The sequence below is a fragment of the Montipora capricornis genome, chromosome 9, assembly GCF_036669925.1.
Source record: "Montipora capricornis isolate CH-2021 chromosome 9, ASM3666992v2, whole genome shotgun sequence".
Lineage (NCBI taxonomy): Eukaryota > Metazoa > Cnidaria > Anthozoa > Scleractinia > Acroporidae > Montipora > Montipora capricornis.
In genome coordinates, this window is record NC_090891.1 from 5,677,119 (window position 1) to 5,689,618 (window position 12,500).

Here is a 12,500-nt window from a genome sequence, read left to right on the forward strand (position 1 = left end):
CTCGCTGTTGGCAACTTTCTCGAAAAACATTCGAGTAAGAACCGATGACACTCCGTGGTTTCTAATTCGGATGGTCTACCAGTGAGCTATAGGAAAATCGTTGCGGCTATGTCATTAGACAGGGGACAATGATCGTGCCTCCCATTTACTGGGAAATTGTAAAGGGAAGCCTGCGTATTCATAATGCTATCGGGCATGGATGACGGCAACGCGAACGTGAACGTGAACGTATCTAAGAACTAATCCTTTGCGCGATCTCGACTGTTTTTGTTGTTACTCCATCCGTTTTCGATGTAAACAATAATAACGTAACCTAACTTGAAAGGTCTGAGAGGATTTCCTTTGTTTGGTCAGGGTCGTGAAACGTTCGAATTTGGGCTTTTCACGTTTTTGTCGTTGTTTTCCAAAAGACGGGAAAGAAGCGTGCTAAGATGCATGCCGCACGCGCAGCCGTTAACAGGGCGTTTAAGGACGGTGCCTACTAATTCAAACGTATCTTTGCCCCGGTTTATGATTATGCAGGAAATGTAGATCTTAACGAGTGTTAATTATTGAAATTGAAAAAGAAAATTGGGGTAACTACGCATTTTTCAAAGATAATTGATGAATAATATTTGTAAAAGCTTTAAAATACAAAGCAATGTATGGAGTTTTTTTTCCCAAATTTAAGCTTAATTATCTCTCAAACGTGCATGGTTACCCCCCGTTTTCTTTTTGGATACCAAGAGTACTTTCTAAAATCTACTTTCTTCGGATAGTTTTAAACCGCGCAAAAATATCACTGTCTTGGTAAGCATCACCGATAGGGAACCCGAGTATCTCGAGATGCGCAGAACGTATGCGCAATAACAATAGTAGGCACCGTCCATAAGAGACGACGATAGCAACGGAAACAACAGAGCCAGAAAGCAAGAAGATGATAAAAGGGGGATTAAAAGGGGACAAAGCATCGTTCTGCACGTAGTGTGCACCTCTTTCTGAACATTTCTTTGGTGTACTCTGCGAAACAACAACGTGAATAATTAAGGTTTTGGCAGCAACGTGAGCATACAACAGTGAATCGTTCATCCGCTATCTTTACTTCAATACAATATTTTGCGACGTAAACAAGATGGGATAATCGCAAAATCGGGCGGTGTGGAAGCGTCGTATTTTTGAAGAGAGTTGTATTTTCAAGTGACGTTTTTGTTGCCGTAGCCGTCGTCGTTTCTTAAGCTCCCTAACGACGACGGCAGTTGTAGCCCTAACGCCACAAAGCAAGAATATTATTGCTTTTAAAAAGCAAAAGTAATCGTGCGGCATACATCTCAGTGCATTTCTTTCCTTTCACCAAAAAAAAAACGTGAATTTTAGGTTTTGATAACAACATGGGCATACAGCAATGCGCCATTAATTTTCTATGTTTACTTTTAAAACCGTTGGTATCCAACCAGTTACACAATGGTTCGCCTGTATTGTACAACGCGCGCAAGATGAATAATCGCGAAGTACTTACGATGGCGCTACGTTATATTTTGGCGTGAAGTTTTCATTGAAGTTGCCGTTGTCCGAATGGGAAAATACGATGGTAAGGCTTAGTCCCAGGTTTCATCCCATTATAGAGAATATCGACCGGTTGACTCAGGTAATCGAGTATCACACTACTGTCCCGGAGGTCGCGGGATCAAAACCCTGGCCGGACCAACACTCGGGGACTTTAAATAACTGAGGAGGTCTATCTGCAAATGGTTTGACTCTCTGGTCTTCTCAGATACGGACGATAAACCGTAGGCCCCGTCTCGCGACGCAAAAGAACCCACACACTATTCCTAAAGAGCGGGGCATGTTGTGTTTTGTCTATTGTATGGTCTACTCTCTGATATGATCACTGATCCTCGGAGGTAGACTCCGTGTCTTATTGTGGATTTCCGTGGACCTTGTCTCTTAGCGCATAAGCGAGTGAATGTCCTTACTGATCTTTTCCAATAATTTCTATTTTTCTTTCTAGAATTCCAGAAACTAGCAGAGCAAGTAGACTTATACGCTTTTCTCTAAAGGCTTTCGTTGGAGTCTTTTTAGCGTGGGGATGTTACAGAATTGGGAAGTACACGAGAATTGCTTCATACATTCCTTACTTGCACTGAAGGGATGTGTGTCATTATTGCCCAATTTTTAACAACGGATCGAAGATTAGGCAAAAGTATTTAATTTTATTTATTACTCCGCCCGTTAAATGAGGAAATTAAATATAAAGTTGAAAGATTAATTTTGTCGGCACAAACGGAAAATTTTTAAGACCGATCAAGTATTTTAATTGATTGAGAGTAGTATATAATATTCTTTGATTGCAGCTAACGTCATGACGGCCATGTTGGTGGAAAGCACAATAAGGTAAAAGTCTTCTAGAAATTTGACTCTATTATTATGCAAAACTTGAGCTACAGCATGGCCGTCTTATCACGTGAGTGTAATTAGAGCGGTTTTCAATTGAGTGTCGAAAGGAATTAGCGATTAATGTAGTTTTGCATTACTTCATTCAGTGATTGGTTCAAAGTTCTCGCGCCAGTTTTTCAACCAATCAGAAGTGAAACCAAAACCAATCGTGGCTTGCGTGTGCACATTTTGCCACGCTTTTTGTCGGCTTGGTGTAATTACTTCGAGTTTTGATTGGTTTACTGGATTGTCTCCGTCCTTTTTGATTGGCCAAAGCAATTACTTTGGTTTTGGTTTTACGGCACTCATTAGAAAACCGCTCTAAAGAATACTTGGAGTACTTTTGGTTTTGGACTGATGGTATCCATTCTGCCTTGAAATGGGTTGCAAAAGCCATCTTATTTCAGTTTGTATGGGAAAAAAACGAAGTAACTCTTTCACTCGCAGGAGTAATCGGTATGTAAATTTTCTTCACAATTTCAATGAAATGTCAGTCAGACAGCCAGGCAATGGGAACGAAGATTATTATCAGCTTAATAGGCGTGATCTTGATACAACACCAAATGCTCATGACTACCCACAGAGAACTCCGTGGTATGAGTTGGGGGTAGGGTTAGATAAATTATGCTCGCAAGTTTGAGCATTATGCTTTTGAGCGTCACTCCTAAAATCATGGCATTATGCTCGTGCCCAAGAGTCAGGAGACAGGAGTCAATGGGTCACTTATTCTTCCTCCTCTCAAAATTTTAAATTCCCCTTTAAGTTATTACAAAGTTGTAAGCAAAAAGATGTTGTAATTGCTAATGCAGAGGTAACTAAAGGCTTGTCTAACTTCTGTGGAGAACAGTAAATAACCGAGGAGATAAACAGTCTTAACGCGAATAAGGCGTTTAAAAATCTGCAACTACAACGTAGTAGCTGTTTGGAGCTAACTGAGCGCTTAGCGGGTTAAATGCCACTGCGGTCTCAGTATTGGTCGAGTAGTAACCCGCTCTGAGTCCCAGCCCTGCTTCAAACAACTCAGTTGGCCGGTTACGCACGAAAGGCAACGGAAATATGGACACTTCCTTGAAGAACACATGCAACTCAATTTGTTTGACACTAGAATATCGCCGTTTTGGAACATGTATAACGTTGTCTAAAATGAAAGATAAGATCAAAGATCGGGTGCATTTCTTATTCAAATTTTTACTGGTGTAAGTTTTAAATATAAATACTTACTTGCAATTTTATTTGGAGAATAAACTCCGCATTGTTCATTCCAGTGAGTTCTTACACGTTTTTGATGATATAAAATGAACTAACGACAACCCTTGTAAATTCCAAGCGGAATCACTGACACAAATAGCGCGGGACAATATCCGCCATGTGCAGTATGTCTTCTTTTTACCTCGAATTCTTCGGCTTTTGAAATGTTGCGAAGTGTGCTTTTTTCACTGTAAAAACGGTGTTGACGCATGCACAAGCAAAAGGAGCAATTTTTTTTTCTTTTTGGTTCGCGTGAAAACGAAACACAGCATAAGCACAAGGAAATTTGTTGCGTCTGGCCAATGAATGCACTCATTCCAGATTCCCTGCGTCTGAGCATTTGAACAAAATGGCGGTGGCGTTGGTTAATTTTGATGTTTATGTCGACGTTCGTTTTCACTAGCATAAGCTGCTTATGCTTATGTTTGTGCCTGTGTTTGCGTCGCTAAGGAAAAGCAGGCTCTCGCGCAGTCGTTTCAAGAACTAAAACCTCCCCTTCATAAATTTGATCAAATTAAGTTTTGTGAGTATTCCTGGCAATTAAAATTCCGTGGAAAACTGGTTGGAAAACTTAACACGAGGTCAAAAGCAACTCACATAGTGCTATCATGAACCGAAGTTTAAATCAAAACATAGGAATGTGTTCGTTTACGGAAATAACCTCTCTGTGTAACATGCACACTCCGCTGTTAAACAGATCAGAAAGATGGTTTTACGGGGAACGTCATCCGAAAATAGAATACCGACGACTTGATCATGCACAGCCATTCTATTTTGTTTGCGACGGAAAATGTCGACAAACTATTGAGGAATTGTGTGGACGTCTGTTTAGGGGCACCGGATGTCTTTGAATTTGCCAGACTAAGAATTGCGGAAAACGGTTTGCTCGATGCTTTAATGAAATGCTTGGTTAGTGAATTTCTATATCTGCCCTACAAAATATTTATCTGTTGGGGTGTTCTAGGGGGGTTTCAGGTCTGTAGAAATTTCAAAAGGTGGCTTTTTTTGCCTCACCCGAAAGTTATAGCAATCGTGACGGGTCTAAAAGAACAATACTTTACGTTGTTGTCCTTTTTTTCCCGAAAATTTTAGGGGACGTTTGCTTTAAGTATGATTCTCAAACAAACTCTGGCGGAAATGATAGAATTTATGAATCTTCAGATTTTTATTTCCAATATAAAAGTTGACTCTGGGTCTGCTCAACGTTCTTCAATGTGTTTTTTTTTTTAATTTCTTACGCACTCTTCAGACTTCACTACTGTTCCGAAATACCTGGGAAGTCGACGTCAATTCAGAAAAAATGTCCAAAATCGTAGTGCGCCTCAAGTCTGAGCTCAAAAAAGTTCGAGCCCACCTTCCTTTTGAACTGATAAGTACTCGTTGGGTGGCCGTATCTGATAAAGGGTTCCTCTGTAATATCATTCCCAGGGTCTTTCATCTGCCCCACCCCGGGGTGGGGCGATAAAGACCCTGGGAACGAGGTTCCTCACACGCAAAGGATGGAGGGAGTGGAAAGCTAACGACGTCAACATAATATGCATCATCTCGTTTCATTTCCAATGCAAAAATGTGCTACACGCCACACACAATTATTTTTGGACTAAGAGTCGATTTCCCGAATTAGTCACCCAAGTTTACGGGAAATCGGCTAACTCGATGTTGTACCCAATTCAAACACTTTGGGAATAAAACGTTTTGTTCCAGGTATTTCCATATCATTTAAATGTGAATGCTACATTGTAATGCAAATGCGATACACAAAGAATTGAAACTCCGGGAGATTTGAATTGGTACAACATTTGGTCTATTGTTTATTGTCTCGCCAGCTTGATTAAAAATAGACACTATTCTGACGCTGATGGGGACAAACCTGAAACCGGATTGGGATTCGTACTCTTAGGCAATTGGCTCTTGCTATCCGTTACACCCTAGAAGAAACTGGTTTGTTCGGAGTAACGCGAATCAGTGGGAAGGTATTTAAAAGCGATTTCAAACCTTGATAACAAGTACTCCTTTTACGCTCATTAAAACCACAGGTAATACAAACGTGCAGTTTAAAACCATTTACTGCGACTGGGTTGTCTGTGCTTAAATCTACAAAATACACTATATTTGATTCTCAATAAATTAAATTTTAAACGTATGCTTCCGTGAAAATATTCGCTTATTAGATTTAATAAAAATCTTCGAATTGAATAGAATTGTCGAAGTTTCGCTGTTATGAAAAAAAAAATCCTTGCTTCCGAGATTTGCTAAAACGCACCCATTTGATATCCTTGCGTTCCACTCTTTGTAAAGAAAGGTCATTTCAAGAAATAGCTGGCGAAGTAGACGGACCAGAGTCTTAAGCCCCTTTTAATGCGCGCAAAACATTTGCCAAGGGCATCTGGAACGAAGCATAACGCTAAGGAGCGAAACAGTTTCTTAACAGTCCCAAGCGGTAACTACGAAGGGCAACAATTTTTTTTTCTCTGTGCTTCGAACGTTTTACTATTCTTTGCTGCAAAACAAGTTTCAATTTTCTGCTGCGTACTTCTATTCATGTAATGAGCTTGTGTCCAGAACATCGTTTACGATTACGCGTAATCAATCAAAATGTTTATAAAATTAGGGTTCCATGGCTGCGTGACGTCACATGAGAACGATCTTTTTGTACGTACAAGACTATTGTTTAAAAAATTTCCCGGCCCAATCCCCTTATCACCCACGGTCACCAAGTCCGATCCAAAAGCAGGAAGTTAAGAAACGAAGGAAGCAACGAAAATGTCACTTCAATACAATCAAGTTATCGTATGTAATTCGCGGTTATTCCATTTCGTTCACGTTGTGGAACGTGGACCAAGTGACCTTTACATTCGCTACTTCCAACATCCCATAATGCAATACGAGACACTTCGTATTGCCGGGCGGTCACACATCCAGGTCCAGCAGGACTTGACCTCCCTTGGGCAAGCCGTAACACTGTCACATCAGATCGAGATTATTTGTGCCAGAGCAGGATGGAGTCAAGACGCTGAAATCGTATGGCATCACGATCGATACCCGAGGGACATCCCGCGCAACTGACACGATTAGAATGCGTTCTCCTCGAACGTAACAGGTTATATTCTGCTTCAGTGAACTTGATATCCATTGTTTCAATGCAAATAATTGCCCAAAATGAACTGTATTATGGGATTGGTGGAAATAGCGAACAAATGGTTTTTGAAGTAAAGAAAGAGATTAGAAATTTACTGTTGCATGCCCACGTTGTAGTCAAAACTATAAGTTTGGTTATTTCAAGTTGTTTTGCTGCCTACGGCAAGGAATTTTGTTAAAATGGGAGTCGCACGATTGGTGCGATTATTTTTCCTCATCAAACCAAAAATATAATTCGTTTGTGGCGTTGCCGTTGCTTTTCGTTTCTTAAACTCCGGCTAGTATTAAGAGTCAAACTGACGTGCAAAAATTCCACTTTTAAGTGCCATGCATTCCTAGGGCAACATTGTTCAGTCTTCCTCATTGTCAATGGAATGGGTTGGTTTACAACTGGGCAGTGTGTCATACTTGACTGTGTATTTCGCCATCTCACTGCTGCACTGACTGATTGGAATCACAAACGCAGAAATATCATCGTATGAGGCCAGTTCACCGTTAGCTCGTCTCCATCCCTTTTCGGACAATGTACCTCGCGCGTCTCCCACTAGAGCCTGGGCTGCCATAACGTATCTGTGCACATGGAAATGGCGAACCAAAATGGCATGAGTGAAAAGCGCTTCAACGATATTCAAAAAAAAAATTCACGATGCGACAAAAGGTTTTTCTCAGTATTGCTCTTGATATCTCAGTTCTCTCGTGATCAGTGAAATTCTGGTAACGTTTCCAAATATTACACTTGCCCTAACCAGAGTAGACTCCGTAGCAAGCGTTTCCGTTGGACATTCGATGTTTTGGCCGCGTGAAAAATGGGGCGATACAATTGCTTCTTGGTTCTTCTCCTCCTCCCCCTGGGGTTGCTGTGACGGCGCAGTGAGAGCACTCGCCTCGCACCGATGTGGCCCGGGTTCGATTCCCAGACTCTACTCTGCACCGAGAGGTTTTTCTCCGGGTACTCCGGTTTTCCCCTCTCGTCAAAAACCATAAAGTTGATTTGATTTGCGGTCATTTGTTAACTTCAATTTAGAGTGTCCCCAATTAGTGCTCCAACGCTAGAAGAATTGGTCTAAGGAATTAGTTTTCATTCTTAAGTAAATGAGTTATTTAAGAATTCAGAATTGATTTTAAAAAATCAAATTTACTAACCACCTTCAAGGTAACTTGGCTAGGTGACTGCACATCAGCTATCTCATAACAAGAATCCATTACTCAAGAGTGCGAATCTGGTATTAGGTTTGCCCCCATCCTCGTCAGAAAAGGGTCTATTTTTAAACCAAGTTTTTCGGGAAAATTAACAATAGACCAAATGTTGTACCCAATTCAAATCTCCCAGGGTTGAGATTCTTTGGCCGCGTGTTTTCACGAGCGCTTTTTCAGGTCGCTTAGCAAGTGACAACCGAAAATTCCGTTAAAACAGTTCCTTTCCCAACTCGCTTAAAGTTAAGCAAGTCGGCAAATTTCAATAGAAACGAAACCAAACCAGTTTGCAATTACTTTTGGCCAATGAGGAGTCGCTTTCGGTTATTCATATCGGAATTACAACAGGCGTGCTATTTTTATCATTTTTATTAGTATATTGGCACGTGCTCTCTCCTCATTTAATCTTACTCGTGAAAACACGTCTTATTTTTAGGTCGCTTAACAAACTCTGCAAGCAAACCACTTTCGGGAATGTTAAGCGAGACAACGGCTGTCGTGAAAACACGGCCTTTGTGTGTTGTATTTTCATTGTAATGCAGCATTCGTATTTAAGTAATGATCCGTGTAAGGTGGATAGCAATTTCCTTCGTTATGCGGCAACGGGGCTTTCCCCACATAGGAATGTTATCATTTTTACAGAGAATGCATAAACCTACAGGAAGGCAGTTAACGCAATAAAATTCATTTACAGCCAACTTTGAAAGGGCCAATCACAAGAGTTGAAAACAAAAGCCAAGAAACGTTTACAATTTTACATGTTCCCCACATACGATTTCTGTGAAATTCATTTAAACTGAGACCAGATGAAAGATGGAAGATGGTTGGAAACTAAGGATGAATATAATACTGCTTTATGAAGTTTTGTTAACCGTTTGCTGTTTAAGGCAATCAGAAGTACACACAATAGAAAAGTTATCACCTTTTTGCATACCAATTGAATTCCAACATGTTCGTTGCCGTTGTTGCTATCGTTCTTATCTGGACCGTTTCTTAAATGAAACACTTGAACAAAGCGTTTTATTCTTCGTTTGTATCCACGTGATGAGACGGCCACGTTGGTGAACAAAACAAGTTTTGCATAATATTAAAGTCAAATTCCCAAAAGACGTTTGACTGCATTGTTCTGTAGAACAACATGGCCGCCGCGACGTCATATGCAAACCATCAATTCCCAAAGGGTTTAAATTGGGTACAGCATCGAGTCAGCCGATTTGGTCAATTGCATCTTTTCCAGCAAAACTTCGTTTTAGACACTTTTCTGACGCTGATGGGGTCTATGCCAATAAGGGGAAATCTTACTCTTGGGTGATGCACTCTTGCTTGTACTGGTTTACAAACCTTCCTCTTACAGTACAGTTGCTGCAACACTCAATTTTTACAAATTATGAAACAATAACCTTCTGTTGTCGTCTTTAGGAACCTTTGAAAATGTTTCCATTACTAATTCGGCAGCCTGAAAAGGGAGAAAAATTAATGAGCTGAAAATGCTCTGGATCTTCAAGACCAGGGCCCGGTTGTTCAAAAGCCGATTAACGCTAATCCCAGATTAACAATTAACCAATTTCTCTACTCCCAAATGTTGTTCAACGCTGATTTTCGGCAAAACTTTACATTAGACGAAGTCAATCTTGAAAAGCAAAAATAAGCAAAAGAAACTTTCACCAAAAAGTTGAAGTTTACGCTAATCCTGGATTAAGTTAATCGGCTTTCGAACAACCGGGCCCTGCTCACTAATCCCGGAAACGATCACAACTAGAACGAGACAACAAGCATGGCATAGTGCTATATAAGTAGGCAGCAGTCATTGTCTCTTTAAGTCATATATTGTTTTGAAAAAAAAAAGGATACAACAAGGCAAAAGAAATCAGAGCTATACGGGGAATAATAGGAAATGCGTCAACTTGTAGGAATCTCTCGATATCAAGCTTATTTCTTTTGACAAGAATAGACCATAATTATTCGTATTCTCTCTACTGGACTGGAACTAGCATGTAATGGACGCTAATGCGGCGGAATATATTAAAAAGTATTTGGATTTGAAAAGATTTCCCCGCATAAGTCTCTTGCAAGCTAGTTCCAGTCCAATACCGCGAATACGTAACCTGGCCAGCCTTCCCTAGCGTGCTTAGTAAGCTGGCCAACCAACGGTTGAGAAGCGAAACATGACCAACAATCTTCGTAGAATGGACATTTTTGTATTGCCTTTCAAACTGTCCTCGTTCTTCAGATATGTCCAGGATTGACCCTAATTAGATGCACGTGGATTTCAATAAGCGTCACAAAGTGTCCCCTTGCTCTTAATCACTCGTGTCTCAGAATACAGACAACTAACGTCACAAAGTGTCCTCAAAATGCTGCTCCTCAAGTACGAATAAACAGCTGCATTTTATGCTTTTTATCTTAAGGTAAAAATAACCCTAACCTTCAACCTTACCTTATTGTTGGAAATGAGTAGCAAATGCTTAGACTTAAACAAACACTTCGTGTTGGATGTCAAAATTGAGTGCGATCATAATTTAGTGATCACCGGAAATAAATTTTAGTTAATCGACAACTCTTGTTTGAGATTTGACCTATGTCCAGCTTTTTCACGTGCAACCTCATGTGAGCTGAACTTACGATCTCTTCATTGTTTTTTTTTTTTTTTGGCCAATCACATGGCACTTTGTAATGTCCAATAGCTTGCATTACCACTTGCTTCGTCACTCTGTTTTTTTCTCACGGCCAAGCACAATATGTCTACAAGTTTTCTTTTCAAATTCCTGCCCACCCCCACCCCCCCCCCCCCTTGCTTAATTTTATTTTATTAGACATAGCACTTTCGAAACCCTTATTAAGTGCCACTACCCCCTCCTCCATACCGGTGTGTGTACCGCCCTGGTGGTAGATTTTTCTTTAGCTCACAAAATCCAGGAGTACATGGGGCTGACCTTTTAAGTTTCAGTGGAGCAATTCGTCTCCTACTTCCCCTTTTGAGCCACACCAAGTTGTTGTTGTTGTTGTTTTTTTTTTTTATGTTAAGTGTAATAATTTGGGTTCCCAAACATGAGGAAGTTGATTAACTTCTAATTGGGGTCAATGCTGGTGGGTGGGTTTGGGGGAATGTCATTTGTTGTACGCGAGTGCGAGATTAAAATGCGCCAACGCTTTAAGCCTGGTTTTCTCTAGCAACGCAAACACACGCACAATAGCGCTTATGTCACCGTGAAAACGGGCCTGACGCAAGCATAAGCACAAGCGCAAGGATAAAAAAAATTCCTTTTTTCTTGTGCTGGCGCTAATAACTTGCGTTCGCTCGCGTTGCGTTAAAACGTAAGGTAACGCAAGCACAACGAAAGCTGTGATGTTCGTGCAATGAAAAAGACCCGTTCCAGATTCCACTTGCAGCGCCGCGTTGCAAGAGAGAACATGAAACTAGTGAATCTTTGTCTCTGCATCGTGTGCTTTGCGCTTGCGTTATGGCTCGTTTTCACTTGGCACGAATCTCCTCTGCTTGCATTTGTGCTTGCGTCGCTGGTAAAAACCAGGATTAATGCTAACTACAGTTTGCGTAACATGAGATGAGTAGAAACGTCTGTACAAAAAGGTCAACTCGACAATCCTTTGGAGGTTACTTCGTTGGTAGTTCGTAAATTTGGTTGCACAAACTCAGCTAATTGAAGTAACTTGACTATCGTCTGGAGGTTAGAAAGCTAAGGTTGGCAGCGTTAGCCTCTTCGTCAGAGTCAACCCGATTTACCCTTCATTTGATCTGACGAAAGGGCAACGCTCGAAACGTCAGCTTTCTCATCTCGTTTCGGTGGGCAACCGCCTCACTCTATATGACCTATTGGCACAAGACAAACTGGAGGACATGACTTTATACCTTTTCACTGGATAATCTCTCCCATAATCCATCGGATGCCATTATCACCACATCGTCATCTGTTATCTTGCTGTTTGACAAATCAAACTTTCGAACCTAAAAATACGTGAATGGCAGAATGATAAATACGTGCATGGGCTACAATGAACCAATTGAAAAACAGCTGGTGATAGATCGGTGAGATGGAACATACACACGCTCTCTCCCGCATTAATAAAGAAGGTCACCCTCGTTTTGAGCTTGATCTCGTATGAATGGCAGTTTTGATGAGGCAAAAGTGGGTGTAAGTAGTGGACTGAAGACGCCGCTGAAACCCAAGATCCACTGTACTGAGAATTTTTGGACCTGATTGTAGGAACAAGGCTGTCGGAGACAAGCATAGGATTCGAGTTTCAACTGAAACCTTCACGCATAAAATGTAAGTGAAATGTATTTTAGCACCAAGTGAAAGCTAAGGGAAAATGCACATTCCATGCTCTCAATTGGGCCGTTACATACCGACGGTGTTCAAGACGAGATCAGAAGTAAAATATCGGCTGCGTTAAAAAAAAAAAATTCCGTTTCGGAACGGAACTTGCCTCTGGCTGAGGAGTGAGGAAAGGCTTGATGGGAAGACTGCAAAATGCAACCTTCAAATCAT

At 40.9% G+C, this 12,500-nt stretch overlaps 2 protein-coding genes across 3 annotated transcripts in view; one reads left to right on the plus strand and one right to left on the minus strand.

Annotated features, from left to right (window-relative positions):
* Nucleotides 1–3,676, plus strand: part of LOC138015866 (traB domain-containing protein-like) — a 23,603-nt gene extending 19,927 nt beyond the window's left edge. For both annotated transcript variants that reach the window (XM_068862994.1, XM_068862995.1), the window contains exon 10: nucleotides 1,988–3,676. In XM_068862994.1, the coding sequence (XP_068719095.1) occupies nucleotides 1,988–2,123 (136 nt within the window). In that variant the 3' untranslated portion in view covers nucleotides 2,124–3,676. The remainder of the gene's footprint in view (nucleotides 1–1,987) is intronic.
* A 2,032-nt stretch (nucleotides 3,677–5,708) lies between these two features.
* LOC138015268 (protein phosphatase 1H-like) overlaps nucleotides 5,709–12,500 on the minus strand; it is an 18,068-nt gene continuing 11,276 nt past the window's right edge. Inside the window, exons 8-11 of the mRNA XM_068862246.1 lie at nucleotides 12,439–12,500; nucleotides 11,861–11,956; nucleotides 9,393–9,448; nucleotides 5,709–7,368 (exon numbers count right to left, since the gene is read on the minus strand). The exon at nucleotides 12,439–12,500 is cut by the window's right edge and continues 46 nt beyond it. Coding sequence (XP_068718347.1) covers nucleotides 7,149–7,368; nucleotides 9,393–9,448; nucleotides 11,861–11,956; nucleotides 12,439–12,500 — 434 coding nt within the window. The 3' untranslated portion in view covers nucleotides 5,709–7,148. The remainder of the gene's footprint in view (nucleotides 7,369–9,392; nucleotides 9,449–11,860; nucleotides 11,957–12,438) is intronic.